Genomic DNA, 24,407 nt, shown 5'->3' on the forward strand with positions numbered 1-24,407 from the left:
ATTGGATGTCTGCAGGGGTGGGTTTGGGGGCACCATCAAAAAAGCCCCGGCTATGAGGGACCACGTTCTGTTTGGATTGGGAGGTTCAGGAACCGGGTGGAATGTGGAGCGCCAAACAGAGAGAGATTTCTTCCAGTGCAGAATGTTTTTAAAGGAATGGGTTATTATAGTTGGCCAGTGGAAGGCCCTTCAAATAGCCGTGACATCATGGTTAGGCCTGGTCCTGTAGGGGACAAACAAAGGAGGGCTTGTACCTCCAACCCTCCGGAGCTTTCAGGGTTTTTGGGAGGTGGAGGGACGAGGAGGGGTTAGAAGTCACATCTGCTCTCTTTACCCGACCCAGTGGAACCCTTCAAGGTACTGGAGCATGCCAGACTGTAAAGGTGTGTAAAGCAGTGACAGCGACGATGCTTTTACCTAGGCACACACAGTTTGAGAGTGGCGCAAAAAAGCTTCAAATATCATATCGCCAAAAGTACTATTCAACAATGACAAAATTGCGCCAAAAAGGCACAGAAATTGGACTGATATACTATATGAATTTCTATTCAACTCAGTAGAAACTTTTCTCGAGGTCATGCGGTTGTTTTTTAAATGTCTCAATAGCGTGTTTTGCAAAAGTCTACTGGGAAGGCTTTTTTAAATTCCAGCTATCATGTGATCTAGGCCCCTTATATCTCAAAAGTCCCATCAACCAGTCATATTTAAATACTTTATGGAACATTTTTAGGATATTAAAACGTAAAATTTGGCAGAATAAGAACAGAAGTACATTGTAATTCGCCTAAAATCCCAATCCAAGACGTACCCAAAGTAATTTGAATGCTGTTCTTGAACTGTTTGGAGAATATGAACGATTTTGGTCTCTTTTGAAAATAACACACAAATTTTTTTTTCCTAATCAAATGCCTGCAGATGAGTGTAGCATGCACATCTTAGCTGGAAAACAAGTGAGACAATAGCTTGCAGCCTTACCTGGTACCTTATCAAATTTGATCACAATCTGATAAACAAAACATTGTATTTTATGAATCAATTCTAAAAGTAAGTCTAGGCCTTACTATAAATGGCCATTTGAAGACAACCAGTCTACAGCTTTAAACCTTGGCAACTGTATAATTTACTTTAGCCAATATTTTCGACATTTTGAAAGAGTAGTGAATGCTTGACTTTTCTTTCCGTGTTTCTATCACTATTGTGCACACTTACGCGTAATAACGGTGCGTGAAAATGAATCACGAGTGGCGTTACGCATGTTTAATAAGGGGTTTTATTTGAATACACTCCGTACATCTGTGTATCGTTCTTTTCAGAATTTCATTGGCCAACCAATGTGTCAATCAACATTTGAATCGGTCACTACTGGCTATAACATTCAGATATTCATACAGGTATTTAAAGGCTATGGCAGGCTAAGGACCATGACAAAAATGCTTGCAATTGGCCAAGATTTGTGTCAATCAAAAGGTCAAAGGTTAGCGGCCGTATTAGAAATTATTTCACGAGTTTGTTTATTTTGACTTAGTGGTATAACACAGCTTAGTTCACCCCTGGCTTATATGAGTTATATTTTGTTTTATCGCCGATCTAGATTGTACCATCAAAAGAGCCACACCATGTTTCTGATCCCTGCCTATGCTTTCTCAAACTGTCCTCTAATTATTATTGAAATAATTGGCAAATGAATCACTGCCTAATTAAAAGGTCATAAATTCTCAACCTGGTTTTTGTCATTCTACTTACCGTAAGCTGCGTCTTAGCATGATGTCAGCCAATGACAGAAACACCACAGCTGTCTCTCCTGGAATTGCACTCATGAAAAACGCATCGTATTACATGCAATGCATGCGTGCATACATTTACAGAGATGGCGCCAAGAAGGGGCTGGGGTGATACCGTCCCAGCGTCATTTGAATGGTAAATGCGGGGCCTGCTTTGTTTTTACGCTACTCTGCTTACCATTTTGCCTCATTCACTGGCCAATGGCTGTTTGGAAAGGTCCATAGGATTTGCTAACGGGGTCCTTAGGGGGGCAACTTGGCGGCGTTGCTCGAGGTCATTGAGGTCCTGTTTTTGTAATATAACCGCACTACGATATTGTATGCCCTACATTAGTGGCTTTGAACCTTTTTTTGAAAATGATGGATCCCTTGTGAATTTTTTTTTATTTTCAGCTAGCAGAAAGTTTTATAATTGTAGATTTTAAAGATTTTTAAAATAATAATAATAAAGGTTCTAAAATTAGTAATTTAGTTAACTTTTTAACTTTAAAGGTCAGTGTGTTATTAGGCGCCTCCTGATGGTAAGAAATTCAATCATTAGAAAAATAATAATGATTTAAATAATATCTTACCGTAATTACTTATAACTCATATGAACTCTTAGGTAGAGAAATTTTCATTTATTTTACATACCATGAGCATTATCTGGAGGAAGCGGACATGATTGTCCACCATCTTGCTGCTACCAGTACCCGAAAAACCCTAAACCTTGCGTAAATCTGGTCCAAAAAAAAGAGACAAATAATAATTTGATTTTGGTCACTTTGAGTCACCGTAGTCTGTATTCTTCTTTCTGCTTTATAGAACATGTTGTCGGTTGCACTACACAATATAGTGACATATACTCGTCGAAACCATCTACAATGTCCCCTAATGGATAAGCGCCACCAGGCTATACTTGCACCATTCTTTATTGAGTAACATATGGTATGGTATTTTACTGTATTTAGAAGTTTATGAAAAATTGAAACGAAACCTTTAGTAAGCTGCAGAAATTCTATTAGAATTATAGAGGAAAAAAATAAGGCAAAGTGAGTGAAATACTAATCTTTCCAATTAATAATAATAATAATTCAAGTTTGTTGTCAGATAATTTTGCTCATTTTAGATATTACTTAACCTATTTAACAAGTTATTATTTTTGTATGATTAAAAATTGGCTACGGTGTTTGACGATAGAGAACACATTTTTTAAAGGATAAGAAGGACAAATAATTAATTGAAATATCAAACTTTCTTGTTTAGTTATTTTTGTTTAGTTCTTCTGTTTGTCTAATTTGAAATAATTCACTTAATTTATTTTTATATGTAATCTTGATTTAAATATTAAGCAACATTTTACCTTTAACATGCATTTTTTATAATACTCCCAGGTCAGGAAAAATTTGCATTTATTTTCCATACCATTAGCCTCACCTAAAGGCAGCTGATGAATTTTGTATCTTATATATTGCTGCTACGTGACACCGAAAATCTCGCAAATGGCTGGACAAAAAATGAGAAGAAAGATAGTGAAGTTGGCTTAATTTGAGTCTCTGTAGTTTGCATTCTTCCTGTGCTTTTTAGCATTCATTTTCAGTTGCACAATACATTACAGTGACATCTAATGGTCAAATAATGCACTCTGTCCCTTTAAGCAGCATGCTAATTAACGTGCAAAATTGAATAAATCTGATCAAACAAAAATAGTCTGTGGGCTTGTTCAGTGCACTTTCCAAATTACTAGAATAAATGGTTAAGATAACTAGTGTTACAAAAGGTGTGTTTTATAGCAAATACGTGTAAATTTGGTTCTGCAGAATAAATGAAAATAGATTCTATGACTTCAGCACATTTAGCATTTTTCTGCTGTTTCACCAGATGACTCGGGTTCTGGTAGGACCAGACCGGCCGTGTTGGACGAAGCACATTCAGAGCACGATTCTGACGGCTTATCAGGAAAGCTCGGTAAGTCTTGCCCAGCTCAATTCCACATGACTGTAATAATAAGATAAGCCAAGATTTATTAGAAGAGTGAGGAATTCTCTTTTGTTTTTGTGCTTGGTCATTAGTGCGCCCCCGCTTTACCCAACCCTCCAAAATGAGGAAAAGGGTGATAGCCCGGCCCGTGGGCAGCTCGGTCCGCCTCAAATGCACGGCGAGTGGGACTCCTCAGCCGGAAATCGTTTGGTTGAAAGACGACCGGCCGCTAACCGAGCGAGAAGTGGGCGAGGGCCGCCAGAACAAGTGGACCCTGACCCTGAAGAACCTGATGCCGGAGCACAGCGGCAGGTACACCTGCAGGGTGTCCAATCGGGTGGGGGAAATCAACGCTACGTATAAAGTGGAGGTCATACGTGAGTATCAAATCCGATTTTAAAAGCATTTTTCAGCCAATTAATTGACACTCAAAGTGTACAAAAACATTCAATGTACAGTAAGAAAATAGAAATTCCCTCCTTTTTCCCAAAAACCAAGAACCGCAAATACAGTTCGTTCGTGTAGTAAGCAACAGTTGAACATTTTTGAAAATGGAAAAATGGCGTTATGTGAAAGGATGCATTTCAAGCAGAACTTTCACTTTGGTGCTTTTGTTTTTTGCTGTTGTGATACCTCCAATATCTTAACAATGCTCTCCGTAAACAACACAAGGGCACTTTGCTTGCAAAATAACAGTTTATTGCAAGAATACTGAACTGCTGGATGAACTAAGCATGAACTAATGAAGGAATGATACATGAACTTTGCGAGAACTTTTTAGCACCCGATGTTTCTGGTGAATGGATCACACAATTTTGGTCACCATGGCGATGGAGGTCACATTCCCTGTAGACATGCATGTAGAGTCAACCCTCTCCGACCGGACGATGACAATGGGACGCTGTCATCTTTTTTTTTAAAACGAAAAAGCTGTTAAAGAGTTATCGGTATCAGTCAATGCCTTGCGACTTACAACATTGCTTCACTACGACCTACCTGCCATATGGGGCCGCCTATACACATGTATTAGCCGGATATAGGATGAAAGGGCTTCCCTGATAAAAAAAACTCCATCCATGTAATGGTGATTTATTATATTGAAACCATTTCAGAGGATTGATACTTACTGATGAAACCATTTTTAATAGTTTTTTAAAATAAAACAAGAAAGACACAATTTTACGTTTCGGCACTAAGGGACAATTCATTTGCAAACATATTTATACATTATGGCATTAAATGAGTTATCCATCCATTAAATATAAGCTCAATTTAATCTTAACTACTTTATAAATTATAATTGTGTGTGTGTGTGTGTGTGTGTGTGTGTGTGTGTGTGTGTGTGTGTGTGTGTGTGTGTGTGTGTGTGTGTGTGTGTGTGTGTGTGTGTGTGTGTGTGTGTGTGTGTGTGTGTGTGTGTGTGCATGTTAAACTCTAGAACAGCAGAACCAATTTTCATGAACATTTACACAGTTGTACTTTACACCTCTGTTAGTGTCCTTTGTTAGGTTTCGTGTCAAGGCACTCCCTGTAGACAAGTTTGATAAAAACATCTGCTTTCGAGTGGTCTGCTTTCGTGGGGTCTCTAAATGCCCACTGGCAGCCAAACTGTGTACTGCAGCTCCCGACCATTCCAACCAGCCGAATCCTATCATATATTGGTGCAGCAACGCCGAGCCATTTTGCTTGTACAATTATATACTGAACACACCTATGGCAAGGTACTTACCTACCATGTGAGGAAAGGGACCTGGTGGAGGCGCATCCACACTAATATGGATGCTATCTGATAGCCTCAGGAAAGGATTTTCAGCAATTCAACTACACGCTACAATTGCTAGTTCATAGCAACTTAAAAAGAACACATTTTCTATGAAAACCTAAATAAAGTCAAGCAATGTATAGTGTTAATCCTTGAAAACATGCTATATAAACTATACTATATATAGACTACAGTGGGACTTCGCGGTTCGACGTTCGCAGCTTCAGAGCTTCGCGGTCTGTAATGGTTAAAAAAAAAAAAAAAAAAAAAAAATATATATATATATATATATATATATATAGTATATGGCGCCCTCTGGCTGCGGCTGCATCGACTCGCTACAACGGGTCAGGTGTATCGACATTTCGTTCTGTGTACATTGTTACAAAGAATGACAATACAAAGGAAATTATTATTATTATTATTATATATATATATCTCATCTCATCATCCGTACCGCTTATCCTCATTAGGGTCGCGGGGGGGCTGGAGCCCATCCCAGCCATCTCCGGGCAATGAGCAGGGGACACCCTGAACTGGTTGCCAGCCAATTGCAGGGCACATATATATATATATATATATATATATATATATATATATATATATATATATATGTAACGGGTGTAATAATAACTTTTGTTTTATTGAAATTCCTGCTGAAATATGTGTATAGTTTTTGGTAAATGTCCTGCAATGATGAGTCCAACAGTGCTATCTGCTGGTGTGGGGTTTGGTTTTGGCTTTGGCTTCTGACATGTGACAGGGAGGCGGGGTTTGTTGGCAGTCTTACAAGAGAGAGAACTGCAATGGTAAGACACCTATTTTGGTGCTCCACAAATGAAGTTAATTTTAAACATTATAACCCCAGCTGACAAATATCTCAACATGCACAGTAATGTGATTGATATTGTCAAGCTGTTTGGGTTTATTTTCGTTTTGTTTCTGTTTTACTAAATATTAATTCCCCTTGTAGAGATCAAAGAGATCAAAGCCAACAGAAAAGCTAATGTTGTGACTCATCCATTTGCAGGTAACTTGTACCCGAACTTTATACTCATTATTGTTTTTATTTCTATTTTTCCATATACATTAAAAAAGGATGATGTTGGTTAAAATTCAGACGAAAGAAAAATATGTTGAATCCATTGTAAACGTTAAAAATCCACTATACGATCTCTTGTTAAAAGTATCTTGTTAAAATGTAAAGATGTAAAAATGTATTGTGATATTCTAAAATGTATTTTCTGTAAAGTGAAAAGAAAGCTCTTTGATATGCTTTGTCGGCAGTCTTACAAGAGAGAGAACTGCAATGAGATCAAAGAGATCAAAGCCAACAGAAAAGCTAATGTTGTGACTCATCCATTTGCAGTAACTGTAATAAAAACCTCATCATCCAGTCCAGCGTCAAGTCAAGTCAAGTCATCTTTATTTGTATAGCCCTAAATCACGAAGAGTCTCAAAGGGCTTCACAGATTATTACACTATATTACACAGACTATTTTTCAGCCGACAAGAAGAGTAGGTTATTCATATGCTATGGAGTAGAAGTGAGTTTTAAGTTTAGATTTAAACATTTCCACTGAAGTTGCAGATCGGATCTCAGGGGGAAGAGCATTCCACAGCACCGGTGCCCGGATGGAGAACGCTCTCGAACCAGCAGAACACTTCTTTGCTCTTGGGATCACCAGAAGACCGGCACTCTCAGATCGTAGGCTTCGGACCGGGACATAGGGGCAAATCAGATCTGAAAGATAAGAGGGAGCAAGTCCGTGTATGATTTTGTACAATACTAAGAGAACCTTGAAGTCACATCTATGGCTAACTGGGAGCCAATGCAGGTTAGCCAAAATCGGTGTTATGTGATCGTACTTTTTTGTCCTAGTTAAAAGCCTCGCTGCGGCATTTTGTACCAGCTGAAGAGACTTGATTCTAGACTTCGGGAGACCAGAGAGTAGTGCATTACAGTAATCGAGACGGGAGGTAACAAATGCATGAATTATAATTTCCGCATCAGACTGAGACAGTATTGAACGGATTTTAGCAATGTTACGAAGATGGAAGAAAGCGGTTCTAGTAATTTTCTTTATATGCATTTCAAAGGATAGATCAGGGTCAAATATGACACCTAAATTTTTAACTGAGTCACTCTGTGTGATGTGACATTTGTCAATGTTCACAGCAGTTTTTGAGAATAAGTCACGGCATTTAGATAGACCAATGACTAACATTTCGGTCTTTTCAGAGTTAAGACGAGAGAAATTGAGTGACATCCACTCTTTTATCTCAATGAGGCAGGCCTCCAAATTTCCACAGTTTAGTGTGGGAGATTCCTCCAACGGAAGATATAGTTGAGTGTCGTCTGCGTAGCAGTGGAAGCTGATATTGTACTTGCGAATAATATCACCTAATGGAAGCATGTAAATGCTGAAAAGAAGGGGGCCAAGCACTGAACCCTGCGGAACACCGCAGGTAACATTAAAGGGCTCAGATGTCATTTCACCATATTTAACACAGTGCGTCCTATCTGAGAGGTAGGATCTGAACCATGAGAGGACGGTTCCTGAGAGACCAATCCATTTTTTGAGCCGTTCTAGTAAGATATTATGGTCCACAGTGTCAAAAGCAGCACTAAGATCCAGCAGCAGCAAAAGTGATGAAGCGCCAGAATCCATTGCCAGTAGGAGATCATTTGTTACCTTGATCAGAGCTGTCTCAATAAAATGTGTGAATGTGGATCTTTTGGTGGGACAAGTACACCGCGGTTACATATACTGGACTGTCTCAGAAAATTTGAATATTGTGATAAAGTTCTTTATTTTCTGTAATGCAATTAAAAAAACAAAAATGTCATACATTCTGGATTCATTACACATCAACTGAACTATTTCAAGCCTTTTGTTATTTGAATATTGCTGATTTTGGCTTACAGCTGAAAAAAACTCAAAAATCCTATCTCAAAATATTAGAATACTTCCTCAGACCAAGTAAAAAAAATAATTTTATAACAGCAAAACTAAATCAAACATTTGAAAATGTCCATTGATGCGCTCAGTACTTGGTTGGGAATCCTTTTGCACGGATTACTGCATCAATCCGGCGTGGCATGGAGGCAATCAGCCTGTGGCATTGCTGAGGTGTTATTGATGCTTCGATAGCGGCCTTCAGCTCATTTGCATTTGTAGGTCTGGTGTCTTTTATCTTCTTCTTAACTATACCCCACAAATTCTCGATGGGGTTCAGGTCAGGGGAATTAGCAGGCCAATCAAGGACAGTGATGCCATGGTCAGTGCACCAGTTACTGGTGGTTTTGGCACTGTGGGCAGGTGCCAGATCATGCTGGAAAATGAAATCCTCATCTCCATAGAGCTTTTCAGCAGATGGAAGCATGTAGTGCTCTAAAATCTCTTGGTACACAGTTGCATTTACTCTGGACTTGATGAAACACAGTGGACCAACACCAGCAGCTGACATGGCTCCCCAAACCATTGCTGACTGTGGGAACTTCACACTGGATTTCAAGCAACTTGGATTTTGCTCCTCTCCAGCCTTTCTCCAGACTCTGGCGCCTTGACTTCCAAATGAAATGCAAAACTTGCTTTCGTCTGAAAAGAGGACTTTGGACCACTCTGCAACTGTCCAGTGCTTCTTCTCCATAGCCCAAGTCAGACGCTTCTTCCGTTGTCTTGAGTTCAGAAGTGGCTTGACCATGGGAATACGGCTATTGTAGCCCATTTCCCGGACACGTCTGTGAACTGTGGCTTTTGATACCTGGACTCCAGCTTCAGCCCACTGTCTTTGAAGCTCCCTCAAATTCTGGAAGCGGCTCTTGTTCACAATTTTGTTAAGGCTGCGGTCATCTCTCTTGGTTGTGCAGCGTTTCCGGCCACATTTTTCCCTTCCGACAGACTTTTTGTGGATATGCTTTGAAACTGCACTCTGTGAACAGCCTGCTCTTTGAGAAGTTTCTTTTTGTGTCTTACCCTCCTGATGGAGGGTATCAATGATGGTCCTCTGGACAGCAGTCAGATCAGCAGTGATTTAGTTTACTGAACCAAGCTGAGTGTTTTTAAGGCTCAGGAAACCCTCGCAACCAGGAGCAAAGAAAAAGAGTATATACTGGACTGTCTCAGAAAATTAGAATATTGTGATAAAGTTCTTTATTTTCTGTAATGCAATTAAAAAAACAAAAATGTCATACATTCTGGATTCATTACACATCAACTGAACTATTTCAAGTCTTTTATTATTTTAATATTGCTGAATTTGGCTTACAGCTTAAGAAAACTCAAAAATCCTATCTCAAAATATTAGAATATCATGAAAAAGTATACAAGTAGGCTATTCAACTAATCACCTGAATCATCTAATTAACTCAAAACACCTTGCGAGGTTTCCTGAGCCTTAAAAACACTCAGCTTGGTTCAGTAAACTAAATCACAAGTATGGGGAAGACTGCTGATCTGACTGCTGTCCAGAGGACCATCATTGATACCCTCCATCAGGAGGGTAAGACACAAAAATAAATTTCTCAAAGAGCAGGCGGTTCACAGAGTGCAGTTTCAAAGCATATCCACAAAAAGTCTGTTGGAAGGGAAAAATGTGGCCGGAAACGCTGCACAACCAAGAGAGATGACCGCAGCCTTAACACAATTGTGAAGAAGAGCCGCTTCCAGAATTTGGGGGAGCTTCAAAGACAGTGGGCTGAAGCTGGAGTCCAGGTATCAAAAGCCACAGTTCACAGACGTGTCCGGGAAATGGGCTACAATAGCCGTATTCCCATGGTCAAGCCACTTCTGAACTCAAGACAACGGAAGAAGCGTCTGACTTGGGCTATGGAGAAGAAGCACTGGACAGTTGCAGAGTGGTCCAAAGTCCTCTTTTCAGACGAAAGCAAGTTTTGCATTTCATTTGGAAGTCAAGGCGCCAGAGTATGGAGAAAGGCTGGAGAGGAGCAAAATCCAAGTTGCTTGAAATCCAGTGTGAAGTTCCCACAGTCAGCAATGGTTTGGGGAGCCATGTCAGCTGCTGGTGTTGGTCCACTGTGTTTCATCAAGTCCAGAGTAAATGCAACTGTGTACCAAGAGATTTTAGAGCACTACATGCCTCCATCTGCTGAAAAGCTCTATGGAGATGAGGATTTAATTTTCCAGCATGATCTGGCACCTGCCCACAGTGCCAAAACCACCAGTAACTGGTGCACTGACCATGGCATCACTGTCCTTGATTGGCCTGCTAATTCCCCTGACCTGAACCCCATCGAGAATTTGTGGGGTATAGTTAAGAAGAAGATGAAAGACACCAGACCTGCAAATGCAAATGAGCTGAAGGCCGCTATCGAAGCATCCTGGGCATCAATAACACCTCAGCAATGCCACAGGCTGATTGCCTCCATGCCACGCTGGATTGATGCAGTAATCCGTGCAAAAGGATTCCCAACCAAGTACTGAGTGCATCAATGGACATTTTCAAATGTTTGATTTAGTTTTGCTGTTATAAAATTATTTTTTACTTGGTCTGAGGAAGTATTCTAATATTTTGAGATAGGATTTTTGAGTTTTTTTCAGCTGTAAGCCAAAATCAGCAATATTCAAATAATAAAAGGCTTGAAATAGTTCAGTTGATGTGTAATGAATCCAGAATGTATGACATTTTTGTTTTTTTAATTGCATTACAGAAAATAAAGAACTTTATCACAATATTCTAATTTTCTGAGACAGTCCAGTATATATATATATATATATATATATATATATATATATATATATATATATATATATGTATATATATATATATATATATGTATATATATAATTTTTATTTTATTTTTTTGAAGGGGCGTCGCTACTTCGCATATTTTCACTTTTAGCGGGTGGTTTTGCTCCCTATTAACCGGGTCTAAAAAAATTTAAATAAATAAATAAAATTAAAAAATACCGAGGTCTTACTGTATTTACTATTTAAAGTCACAACATTGTCTAAGCAGCACTTTTAAGGTAAAAATGGCACTCTTAAATGTTATTGGGACTTTATTTTCAAAATCTGAAAAGTTGCCACCTCTGGATTATCCATCCATCTATCCATTATCTGCACCGCCTATCCTCAGTAGGGTCGCGGGGGTGCTGGAGCCCATCAGAGCTATCTTCAGGCAGTGGTCAGCCCTGAACTGGTTGCCAGCCAATCCCAGGGCACCCTTAGACAGACAACTCACTCACTCATTCACACCTAGGGACAATTTGGACCAGCCAATTAACCTGAAATGCACGTTTTTGGAACGTGAGAGGAAACCGTAGTGCCCGGAGGAAACCCACGCAAGCACGGGGAGAACATGCAAACTCCACACAGGAAGTTCGATCTCATGACATCAACCATTAACCACTGCCCTGCCATGCTCCCCACCTCTGGATTACTTTTCCTATTTTACAGTAGAAATCGGTGTAGATAGAGTAAGCAATAAGACGTTTGTCTAGGGTAAGATTTTGATGTTTTTCATCATTTTTTAATCAAATTTGTTGTTTTTATACAACTGTGAACTTACCTAAACTTATCACAATTTTTTCTATATGTGGTAATAGGAGGGAACGTTTGGAAACCCCTGCAGTGTGGGGAACGTGTAGTAAAATAACTACAGATGCAGCTTAATGGAAAGCTGTCATTTGAAGTATAAAAATTGGGATGGAGCAACTTCATTGTGATCTAAAAATAGAAAAGAAAATCTTTTTGTTATATATTTTTGCTAGTATGGATGTAAAAATACATAAAGCATGCTCGTTATTGCTTGCATTTTTTAGTTTCTCATAGTGGAAGGACTGTAGGCTTTCAAACATTATTGTACCTACCGCTGACTCCATCGCATCATGCTGGTTGAGCGCACGTTCATGAGAAGCAAATTGAGGAAGCGGAGAGGAGAGGGAGGCCCTGGGGGGGCGGGGACGTTTTAACTCAAAAGCCCACCACTCAATCTGGTTCTGATTAAAGTCCAGCTGCCTGCACTGTACAACCAGGAGCAAAGAAAAAGAGGAAACTAATCACACATACTTAGAGCCTTACATCTGCTCCTCTATCCTCTTTCAGGGTCGTGAGCCTGAGGCCAAGCTCTGTATTTTATCCACCGAAAACATGTCTTAATTTGCGTCTGCAGAGAGGACCAACTCCAAACCGGTTCTGACGGGCACTCACCCTCTCAACACCACGGTGGACTATGGCGCCACCACTTCGCTTCAGTGCAAAGTGAGGAGCGATGTGAAGCCGGTGATCCAATGGCTGAAACGAGTGGAGAGCAACGAGGAGAACCGCTACAATTCCACCATTGAAGTGGGAGACCACCGCTTTGTGGTGCTGCCCACGGGGGAGGTGTGGTCGCGACCCGACGGCTCCTACCTCAACAAGCTTCTCATTACCCGAGCAAAGGAGGAGGACGCCGGCATGTACATCTGCTTAGGTGCCAACACCATGGGGTACAGCTTCCGCAGCGCCTTCCTCACTGTGATGCCAGGTGGGGGCCCACAAAGTTATACCATGATGCAAACACACACTCCAAAAATACTTGGGTCAATTATGGGACCAACCCAATACAGTGGTACCTCAGTTTTCAAACTTAATCCGGACTTAATATAATTTTATTGAGGTCTAATTTTATTTTATCCCCATAAGAAATGATGGTATGCTCATTAATCTGTTCTTGCTATAGAGTTTTTATCTCGTGTTTATAATTAAATCGAGTCCTGATTGCGGTTACCTCAAGATTCCTGAAGGAGGACGCAAAATGTCCACTCTATAAATTAACACTCAGTCTCATAATTTTGAAAATCTACTCTTTTATTCATGAAAATGCGGTTCATTTATTTGACAAGGCCTGCAACTAATAATTATTTTTATAATTGATGAATCTGTCGACTATTTTTTCGATTAATCGATGAAACAGATTTTTTAAAGATGTTTTTTAATTTCCTCCTTCATTCAAATATTGAAGTTTTGGAGAGATTAAACATAGTGCACAAAATAACAGTTTATTCTGTTGTATAAAACAATAAAAAAATATAAGCGTTTGTCAATTAACTTGACAATAAGCAAAAATACAGAGAAGCGTATGCTATAAACGTACAAATATGTAAAATCATCTTTTCCTACCACCTTATCCTTATATTGTATTTGGACTTATCATACAAGACAATTAAGAAAGAGCAAAATATTTCAATTTATGTACAGTGTATCACATTTTTTATTTATCCACAAAAAAATATATCACAAATGTAAACACACCTTTCATTTTTTTTTCAACAAACTTGTTTTAAATTTTGGAATATGATTAACATTCCCAATATGAAAATTATATATGCTTAAGAGTCTGCCTCTTGTGTAGAGTTAAACGTGTTACTTACATATTTTTTCTCTGTATTTCTGCAGCACTGCCTGTTCCCTTGAAAATTTGTTTCATGATGAAACAGTCAAACACATTTCAATTTTGTTGTAGCGATGCAATGTTTAATATTTACAATTTAAGAAAATGCAACACCTTTTTTTAATCTAAAAAAAAAGTAAATAAAATGGCCTCCTCTGCCGGACCAAAGCCCTACTACAACTCTCAGCATCACAGCAGAATTGTATGACTCTTGTTTGCATTGGTGACTATAAGTTACTTGCTAAAACGAATTGATGATCTAATTATCTATTTTGTTGCCAATGCTCTTCATGATTGATTTTAATCGATTTTATAAATTATTTGTTGCAGCCGTATAGTTGACAATAAATTACTAATTTGTCCAAAAACAAACATACATTAATTAACAAGCACATAACTGAATGTATCCAAACAAAAGTCATTAATGAAACATTTCAACAAGATGGAAATTGGAATTTAATTGATTTTCTGCAGAGTTTGACAAAGTGGTGGGTGTATTGTGGAAAGTGACAATAGCTAATTAGGGAAATGAGCAGAGATTTTCGATTATGTGTTTGAAGCGTTTGATCCAGCATCAAACCGGCAGGTATGTTGTTTTTACCGTTCCATACAAGTACAAAGATCCCTCGGATTTCATGGTGAATGTGAACCAGAACCACCCACGAAAAGAGTTAAACTTACCTCAAGATGACGTCATGAGCAACTGAGCGTATATGACTTTAACAAAATAACAACTATAGATTTATAAACAATAACACACAACACAGAACTGCAGTCGAATTGATGGTCTTAATGTCATTATACACAAGTAAAACGAGATTGGAGGCCTTCTCCTTTCTGCGTAAGAAAGCATTTTATAAAGCGGCTCGGTTGCTGAGCGCTTGCATCGGGTGTCCTCAATTTGAACCAAATCTTGGCGATGATTTATATAAAGGAGTCCCAAAGATTCCATGATAAGGCCACTCGGCCTGCTCTTGGATTTGTACCCATTAATAAACGATTTTCGCACCTCCATATGACGCTCTTTAGGGTTCGGTGAATGCTCATATGAAACTAGTAGGGTTTGGTAGCCCCAGTAAAGTCAAGACCACTTGGTAGAGCAGGGGTCAGAATTCTTTTTGACCCAAAGAGCCATAAAAGCAAAAATATTTTTCTTCAGAGAGCCACACCATATATTTTAAGACGAAATAGAACAAGACCACTAAACCCCCTCTCCAGACAAAAGTTAATTCTTCAGCGCATTTTGTTTTACTGTGTGACGTTTGATGATTTGATAAAATGTATTATATAATAATAATGCCAGAGCCAGTGTCCCATATCAATATCAATAAACCAATTAAAATAAGTCTCCCTTCTGCAGTTACTTAACCCCTTAATGTTCCTGTAAAATTCGCCTAAAATCCTAATCCAAGTCGTACCCACAGTAAAATGAATGCTGTTCCTAAACCATTAGGAGAATATGGATGCTTTTAGTGCAGCACTGTAGCTAAGTGGTTAGCGGGTCCGTGGTACAGCTCTAAGGTCATGAGTTCGAATCCGGCTTCCAGGCTTTCCATTGCGGAGTTTGCATGTTCTCCTCTTGCTTGTGTGGGTTTCCTCCGGGCACTTTGGTTTCCTCCCACATTCCAGAAACATGCATGTCAGGTTAATTGGCCGGTCCAAGGTGTAAATGAGCGAAGGTGTGGTTTGTCTCTGTGTGCCCTGCGACTGGCTTGCAACCAGTTCGGGGTGACCCCTGCCCACTGCCCGAAGATAGCTGGGATGGGCTCCAACACCCGCCGTGACCCAAGTGAGGATAAGCGGTGCAGATAATGGATGGACAGATGCACGGTTTTGGTCTCTTTTTGAAATTTAATACTAAAATAATTACTGTAAGTGCTCCTTTCATTGAGTAATCTGAGTTGGAACACGCAGAAATGAACATTTTTTTATTCATGCCTGAAATATTTTTTTTGCAACATTGTATTTTCCAACTTTTTCCATGGTAGGTTTAGTTTAGACGTTTCCAAAAGTGCCTGTTTGGAATATATGTATTTTACTTTGTCCAATTATTAGACATTGTGAAAGAGTTGTAAATGTTTGACTTCTTTTTCCAGAAGTCAAATCAATGATTCTTCACTCTTGCGTGTAATAATAGTGCGTAAAAATGAATTACGGATTGTCTTGTCCATGTTATTTTCAGCTGTGATTTGAATACACTCCTGGAAAATGGCATAAAATTAAATATCGATTTTCATTGGCTAACTAATGTGTCAAGCCCAGCCCGACACGAACCCAAAGTAATGATTGACATTTCCGTTCAGGCTCGGGTTGGTTCGAGTCAGGTTCGGGCTTAAGATCTTACCTCTACCACTTGGGAAGTGATTCTCCAATAGTGAGGCGCACCCCTGGCAGAAAAAAACTGAGAAGCCCTGCATGAGGGCTACATGATAACGCATTAGGTTTGTTTTCATCATCAAGCCATTTTTAGTCACAGTACCAATTTGTTGGCCTGAAGAGGAATGGGCGCCACTAAGCTGTACTTGCCCAAGACACACCACAGGACTTGGTGCTCCCTACAACCTTAGTGGTTAAGGGGAATACCCACAACCAAAGGGTTGATGTTATTGGTCTAGGCAGCGAGAATATTACCAGACTTGAAACCGGTCCATGGCACAGAAGCGGTTGGGAACCACTGAAATACGGTATTGTATCTCTGACGCACAAGTTTTCGGGAAGTGCAAACAATTCTGAACTAAATGACGAGAAAGGCATTGTGGGAAGTGTATTGCTCATCCTGAAAGATATAAACACATGGCTGCACTTATTTAAAACGTTTGTCACATAGTAAGTAGTTACAATAATGCTTATTTTGAGGTGAGGAAAAGTGAAACAAAATTTTATTGCGTTTTTTAATTCCTGTTATTTCATTTTGCTAACATATCTGGTACCGTGACTTAAAATCTTGTCATTTCTGGCCAATTATATCTTTTTTGGGTGGACCTTATAGTCCGTAAAATACGGTATATAATATCACCTGTTATTGTGTAATCACTATGGTTTGACTATGTTGTACCTAGAGGTAGTATCAGGCCTAAAATATCCAGCCTGACCCTGGCCCGCAGGTATTTAAGTCCGAACTAACCAGGTAACCGGATTTTTATTTGTGAGGACTCGGGAGGAGGGAGGATGTTTTCGGGTCAGGCTCAGGACTAAGATCTTACCTCGAGTTGTAACTATGTTATCACTAATTATATATCTAATATCTCCTGCCCTCTTTTGCAGACACCAAGCCCCCCGTCATGCCAATCTTCCCCGCCACCTCCAACTCGCTTCCGTGGCCAGTCATCATCGGAATTCCCGCCGGGATCGTCTTTATCTTCGGCTCTGTGCTGTTGTGGTTCTGCCAAAGTAAAAAGCAGTGTCCGCCCCCGCCCTCGGCCGCCCCCCACCGGGTAACGCCGTGTCGGGAGCGGGATCGAAACTGCGCGGCGCCGTCTTCCGGATCATCCAGCCCGGACAAAGATTGCATGGGCTCCCTCAATTACGAGGAATATCTGGCGCAGCAGCAGCAGCAGCAGCAGCAGCAGCTCCTCCTCAACCAGGGAGGCAACAACACGAAAATCTATCCCAAAATTTACACTGACATTCACACGCACACGCACTCGCACGTGGACGGAAAAGTGCACCAGCATCAACACATTCATTTTCAGTGTTAGCGGATCAAAGGAGGTGGGGTGGGGGACCTATCGGCCAGTCGAAAAAACATGAAATAACGGGGATGTTGCTTGTATTTTGTGTATTTGTGTGCATCCTGTGGAGGACAGGTCCTTCCACATGTACGAATAAATGTATAAAGACATGAATACCTACAAATGTATGCCATACAAGAACGGAACCCATAAATAAATTACTATTTATATGACATAAATGCAATTTTTATATCTATTTATGCAGTTTATCATTTATTTTTATTTATTTGTTTCTATATTTTTTGTCTTGTATTTTTCATGACAAAATAAATCACAAAATAAATGACAAACTGCATGACTCTATAATAAATTTGCCTTGTATTTTGTGATGAAATACACGACAAAATACATGACAAAATGAGCAACAAAAGAAATTACAAAAGAAATACAGAGAAAATGACTAAATACTCTATAAATACATTTGTCGTGTATTTTGTCGTGCATTTTGTGATCAAATATAAAGAAAAATACAAATACATGGCAAAATAAGAAAACACAAACGGGATGGTGTTTAAATACCTTTTTTGTGTATTTTGTCATTAATTTTGTCTTGTGTTTTGTGATCAAAATGCGCAAGATACATAATGAATAAACCACAAAATAAACAATTAAATAAATGACAAAATATCTGACATTTACAACAAAATACATGAAAAAATACCCGACAAAGCACTGTACATGATGAAATACACAACAAAATACCTGACAAATTATCACATAAAATCCACAACAAAATACATGAAAAAATGCCCGACAAAGTACTGTACATGATGAAATACACAACATAATACATGACACAATACACAACAAACAAATGACAGAATGCACACAGAAAAACGACAAAATACCTTCAAAAGTACCTGACAAAATACCTAATAAAAAATATGGCAAAAAAAATCACACAGTACTTGACAAAATGAAACAATACAAAAAATTCGAGCAAATACACAGTTAAATAAATGACAAAGTACGCGACAGGATGCACGATAAATTACACGATAAATGGACAAAATATATGACAAAATAAATATTAAAATAAATAGATGACAAAATGCATAAGTAAAGGAATAAATTCTGTTTGGGTCATTGATTAAGTTATTATGTATTTTCTCTGTGTAAATGGCATCAGCATGGCATATATTTGTATGTACATGTATTAATACATATGACTGGATTTTTTTTCCTCCATTGTGTCCAAACGTTGCCACAAAAGCTCTTCCTCTCCTCGCCTGTGAACTCAATTTAAGAAAGTCGGGTCGTCGCGTTTGCGTGACGGAGAAAACGTCCGTTTTGGAGACGATTTTCACCGGAATCGTTTGTAAGGGTTTGTGACATCCCACTCAGGTTGTCCTTTTGGAATGTTGACCACTATCTGTTTCTCTGGACAAAATATGAAGCCGACCTGCACGATTCCTCATTGTTTTCCAGTGCTGATGCTGAGTTCAATGACACGTTCGCAAAGCTCCGTTGAAGAGTTTTGATTTAGCTTGGACGAAAACTGCAATCAAATCTCGTTCGGTGAAGATCGGTTACAAAGCAAAGATCTTGTATTCATTTGAGATGAGTATTGGGGACTGAACCTGCCATACGTAGACATGAAAGTATAACTAAATCGATACCTACAAATGTTCTGTAGGCCACACACATAGATGATTTCATTCTTAAATATATGACATAAATGCAAATTGCTACTTTTATGTATACATCTTGTCATTCTTTTTGTCATGTATTCATTTAACGCAACAAAATGCATAAAGTAACGCGTGAAATAATAAGGGACAAAATATGCCACGAAATACACAACAAAATACACTATTTCACAAAACAAAATACGCAAAAAGGTGTGACAAAATACATGACGGAATATGCGACATGATACGTAAGAAAATATTCGACAAAAAATGCGACATTACGCAACATCACAAAATATTCGACTAAATACATGACATAAAACATTAGAAAATATGCAACCTTATATGCAACATAACAAGACAAAACATGTGGAAAAATACATGACGAAATAATTGACAAAAAAACACGACCAAATACATGCCAAAATAATGAAGAAAGTATGCGACACAATACACCACAAAACATGTAAAATAATATGGGACCAAATAGGTGACAAAATACACGACAAAATACACGATGTTACCAATGTTCCCTCTAATTTTCAGCGTTCACACAAAGTTGGTGAGCAACGCTTGAAACAACAGTGAGCAACAGCAGTCCCAAGTGTGGCAACTAAGTCATTATCAAACATGTCCAAAACTTAACATCAAGTTACATTTTGCTGAGTTTCCGGCAATGCAAAAAAAATTTTCACTTTTGAATGAATTGACTCATGTATTATTGCAAAGGTTGTACGGCCTTTAAACGTAATTTGTTTTTACAACAATTCTTTCAGAAGATTTCCATTTCTTTTTTTTCCTGGTATCTTTTGTCTCATAATACTAACATTTTTGGGGGCTTATTTAGTCGGTTGCACGATACACAACTGTATTTGATCACATTTTGTAGTGGAAGTACAATGTTGGCAACAAGACTGACTTGGTATAATTGGAAATTATTTGTATGCAACACAAACTTTTTCTTCTTTTTCCCTGTTTTTTTTCCAGTTTTTTAAATTCCTTTTAAAAAAAATCTCTTTGTTTATTTTTTCCTAACAGTTATTTTTTCTTTATGTTCTCTATTTACTTTTTTCATTTGTTTCTTTCTTTGTTTATTTTTTCTCTGCTTTTTACTACTTTTTCATTTTGGTATTTTTTCTTTTTTGTTCTATTCCCCCCTTCTTTTTTTGTGCATAATTTTACATAATATTTGGACATGTTGGGATTAAAGAAGCAAAAACAACCTGAAGAGCCGTTTGGGACCCGAAAGAGCCGGTTCTTTTTAGTGAGCCGAGTCGAAGAAGCCGGTTCTCGAAAAACTCTACCGACTTTACTCAACTTTGTTCTACTTTGACATGGACTTCAAAATACCGCATTTAGAAGACAACGTCAGGGGAACCCGTGTATTTTACCTTCATGCACTGTAACTTTGACTTAATTCGCTTCTTAATTAGCAATTTTGAGCCCTGATTTTTGTGAGCTGGCTCTATTTTCTTGTGAGCGGAAAAGCTTCTTAGAGGGGAGATTGCTCACAAGCTAAGCGTCATCTGAAGTAAGAAAAAGAAATATGTCTACTTCCAATGTCTGCGACTGCAAGGAATGAGTCGAGTACCTTATGTTGCCTAGTGGGACAAAAAAGAAAAGAAAAACAAGGTCCTATTAGATTGTATTATTTCCTCACCGAATTCTGTGCGTTGGTGTTCGTTTGTCATCCAACCGATTGATGAATACTTAATTTATTGTATCAAAAGAAGTTCTATTTTTCTGCGTTTCAGCATTTTTTGTGGTGTTATTTGAAGTATTCTTTGTGTCGTGGTAGGTATATTTGAAGTACAGTTTATTCACAAGTAGTTCTTTTAGTTGTGTATGCAAATGTTTTTATTCCGGACAATCTCAAATGTTCTGTTCGAAAACCATCGGCGCTTCGACGCCGCTTTCCTTTATTTGATATTTATTAGAAAGATCCGAACGCATTTTTTGTTTATCTCCAGTGTTCTTGTTCTACACCGTGATTAAAATCCTCCACCCTCGTTTCATAAGGTCCAAACTAAATAACATTTTGGATTGAGTTTCACTTTGTTTCGAATAAGTTTCAACAGGTGTGCCAAAAATGCGGCCCGTGGGCCGGATCAAGCCCGCAAACGGTTTGAAGGCGGCGCGCGAGACAACGCTGATTTAAGTGCTTTGGTAGCTGCTGTTTTGAATGTGTCCACTTTATGTCGCCAAAGCCAGGCGTCACTCTCATAGACGAGCAGTATTTTTCTGCTCTCTTCTCTCTTTCTCTGCCTCGTTCTTGGACTTTCTCCTCTCTTTGCCTTTCTCTGTTTTTTTCTTGTTGTGTGTCTTTTTCTCTCTCTTTCCCCCTTTATTTTTCTGTCACTCTGACTTTCTCTTTTACTCTGTGTCACTCTTTGTCTTTCTCTATATATTTTCTTTCTCTTGTTCTCTATTCCCCTCTCTTTTCCTTCTTTCTCTGTCTCCTTTCTCCCTCGCTCTCTTGATTCTGTCTTTCTTACTGTATCCTGTTTCTCATTTTCTCTCACTCTTCTCTTTCCCTTCTACTTTTACTTTTCTCTCTCTCTCATTTTCCCTTGCTTTCTCTCTTTCTTTTTCCCTCTTAATCTCGTCTTTCTCTATCTCTCGTACTCCCTCTCCCTCCTTCTTTCTTTCTCTTTAAACATCTAGTCCGCCCCCCTTGACAGTTTTTAAACCATGTGGCCCCAAGCTCATACGAGATTAACACATAGGGTCTACAATTATTACAAATGCGTCTAGAAGACGAAGTGACGCGGCTATTTCTGTCATTAAAGGGACAGTGTGTAATATTTGGCAACTGTATGTCGCTGTATTGTGTGGTGCAACTGTAAACAAGTGCTACAAACAAAATGAGGATTACAGACTACAGAGACTCAAAGTGACCAAAATGCAACATTTTCTTCACATCGTCTTTGCCCAGCCTTTCGGAAGAAACACAGAAAAAGGGGAATGGGAAAAAAGAATAAAGAGGCAAAAAAAGAAGAACATGTAGAAAAGGAAACAAGGAAAAAGAAAGAAGAGACAAATACAGAAAAAGTATGAAAACGGGGGAAAAAGAAGAAACAGAATTTTTTTAAAAAAAATAAGAGAATAGGCTAAACAAGAAAAGAAAAATTAAGAAATATAAATAAAAAAAAGAAAACGGGAAAAAGTGAATAATGAGTGTAAAAATTAAGTAAAGCACAAAAATGATAAGCAAGGTCATGAAAGAAGAAAATGAAAAAGAAAGTAAAATAAAACAAAGAAAAAAATGAGAAAAGGTGAGGAAAAAATTTTAAAAAGGAGAAAAATATAAGCAAAAATAGGGAAATATTCAAAGAAGAAAATGAGGAATATAAAAAAAGAAAAAAAGGATAGAGAAAAAGGAATAAAATATCAAAAAAAGGGGTTTAAAAAAAGTTAGAAATAAAGAGGTAATAAAAACAAGTGAAAAGGATTTGGACGTAAGAAATGCCGAATTTTGTGTTTGGACAAAAGAGAATTAACTTGACCTCTTTCGACTTGCCTTGCACTTGACCATCTTTATAAACAGACGCATGCTTGTTTGAAAAATAAAAACACAATTGTGGATCTTTAAGATTAAAGCGTTTGGTGAAACATGGGCGGCTAGTCACTGGCGCCATCTTTTGTCCAAATCAATGTACTTCAGACGGTTTCATATGTTTCAAGCTTGTACTTAAACCCACCCCCACCCCCTGGCTTTGGCTTTGCTCCTCAGATTGCCACCAAAGAACAGTAAAGTGAGGAACTGATTTGTATTGTTATGACAAAAACAAAAAGCTATCTAAAAAATAGTCCTTAGAGCAAAGGTGGGCAACTATTTAGAGTCAGGGGCTGCAATGGGTTCAAAAATGTGGCCAAGGGGCACATCCTGGAGACCTATGCCATTTGGTCATTAATGAATACATTTGTAAACATCTACATGTTATATTTCTTGTGAAAGAGATTACTAAATGGTAAATGGTCTGCATTTATATAGCGGTTTTCAAGTCAATGTCCTCCCAAAGCGCTTTACAATGTGCTTCACACTTACCCATTCACACACACACACTCACACGCCAACAGGGAGGCAGCCATGCAAGGGGCCTACCTGCTTATTGGGGGTATTAGAGATTCAGTGTCACTTCGACATATGTGTGTTTTATGTCTAGATTTAAACACACTGAGGTTGCAGATCAAATGTCCGAGGGCATTTCACAGCACCGGAATTTGCCTCAACCTTACAAAAAATCATAGCTACAAACAACTATTGCCAAAAACATAAAACGTTTTTAACAACTGCCTGTTATTATTACAAGTACAAACTGCAATTACTGATTTACATATAAACAAATTGTTCATGAACATTTCTAGTATTAAGCAAAACTTTATTTACCAATTCATTCAATTTGGTCTTTTTCCTTATTAAAATACATATATTTAACAAACACATATCCATAGTTATTACAGGTATTGGTACACATGTAATGGTATTAAATCTGAATTTCATATATGATAAAAACAATGCGGTCTAAATGAGCAAACTCTAAGATCTGCATTATGAAATCACTATTCTCATATTTAAAGCTGCTGTCCAGAATTTGAAAATGTTCTATTTGCTGACGCCAAATTCTGGATCAAATCATCTTTGAAGCCTCTTTCAAGCTGCTTGTGTGGCGAGTGCAGGTAAGTTCTTTTCTGCGACGCGCTCGTATAAACTTTTTTCTCTTTTTGAGGGGTTTGTGTTGGAGTTTAAACTATATTTGACACATTTTCTTACTTTCACCATTTACTCTCATCAAATTGGTTATAGAACAATATAAATTTATATATTATGTCCCTTATTTAAGCATTTCATTTGATATATAGTTTTGTAGTATCGGTGTAGTTTTTTGTTGTTGTATTTTTGTAATATTTCTTAATTCTGATTTTTATTGTAGTTTTACTGTCATTTCATTTTTGTAGATATTTTTTATTACTTTTGCAGTCGTATTTTTTAATTTTTATTGTGTTTTTATAGTAGATTGTGGTACAGTATACAGCTGTATTAGTTCTGTGTTTTTACTGCAGTTTGATTGTTGTATTTTTGTAGTATTTCTGTAGTACTTTTGTCGTATTTCCTTTGTAGAAATTCTGTTGTATATCTGTAGT

The 24,407-nt window shown here is 38.2% G+C and overlaps 1 protein-coding gene across 1 annotated transcript in view; it reads left to right on the top strand.

Annotated features, from left to right (window-relative positions):
- The window catches only part of LOC148351672 (fibroblast growth factor receptor-like 1), a 68,556-nt gene extending 46,365 nt beyond the window's left edge, over positions 1 to 22,191 (top strand). Inside the window, exons 4-7 of the mRNA XM_088354663.1 lie at positions 3,642 to 3,728; positions 3,833 to 4,117; positions 12,641 to 12,994; positions 17,165 to 22,191. Coding sequence (XP_088210789.1) covers positions 3,642 to 3,728; positions 3,833 to 4,117; positions 12,641 to 12,994; positions 17,165 to 17,598 — 1,160 coding nt within the window. The 3' untranslated portion in view covers positions 17,599 to 22,191. The remainder of the gene's footprint in view (positions 1 to 3,641; positions 3,729 to 3,832; positions 4,118 to 12,640; positions 12,995 to 17,164) is intronic.
- The last annotated feature ends 2,216 nt before the right edge of the window (positions 22,192 to 24,407 follow it).

The sequence above is a fragment of the Urocampus carinirostris genome, chromosome 15, assembly GCF_059441175.1.
Source record: "Urocampus carinirostris isolate Australia breed hairy pipefish chromosome 15, RoL_Ucar_1.0, whole genome shotgun sequence".
NCBI classification, from domain to species: Eukaryota; Metazoa; Chordata; class Actinopteri; order Syngnathiformes; family Syngnathidae; genus Urocampus; species Urocampus carinirostris.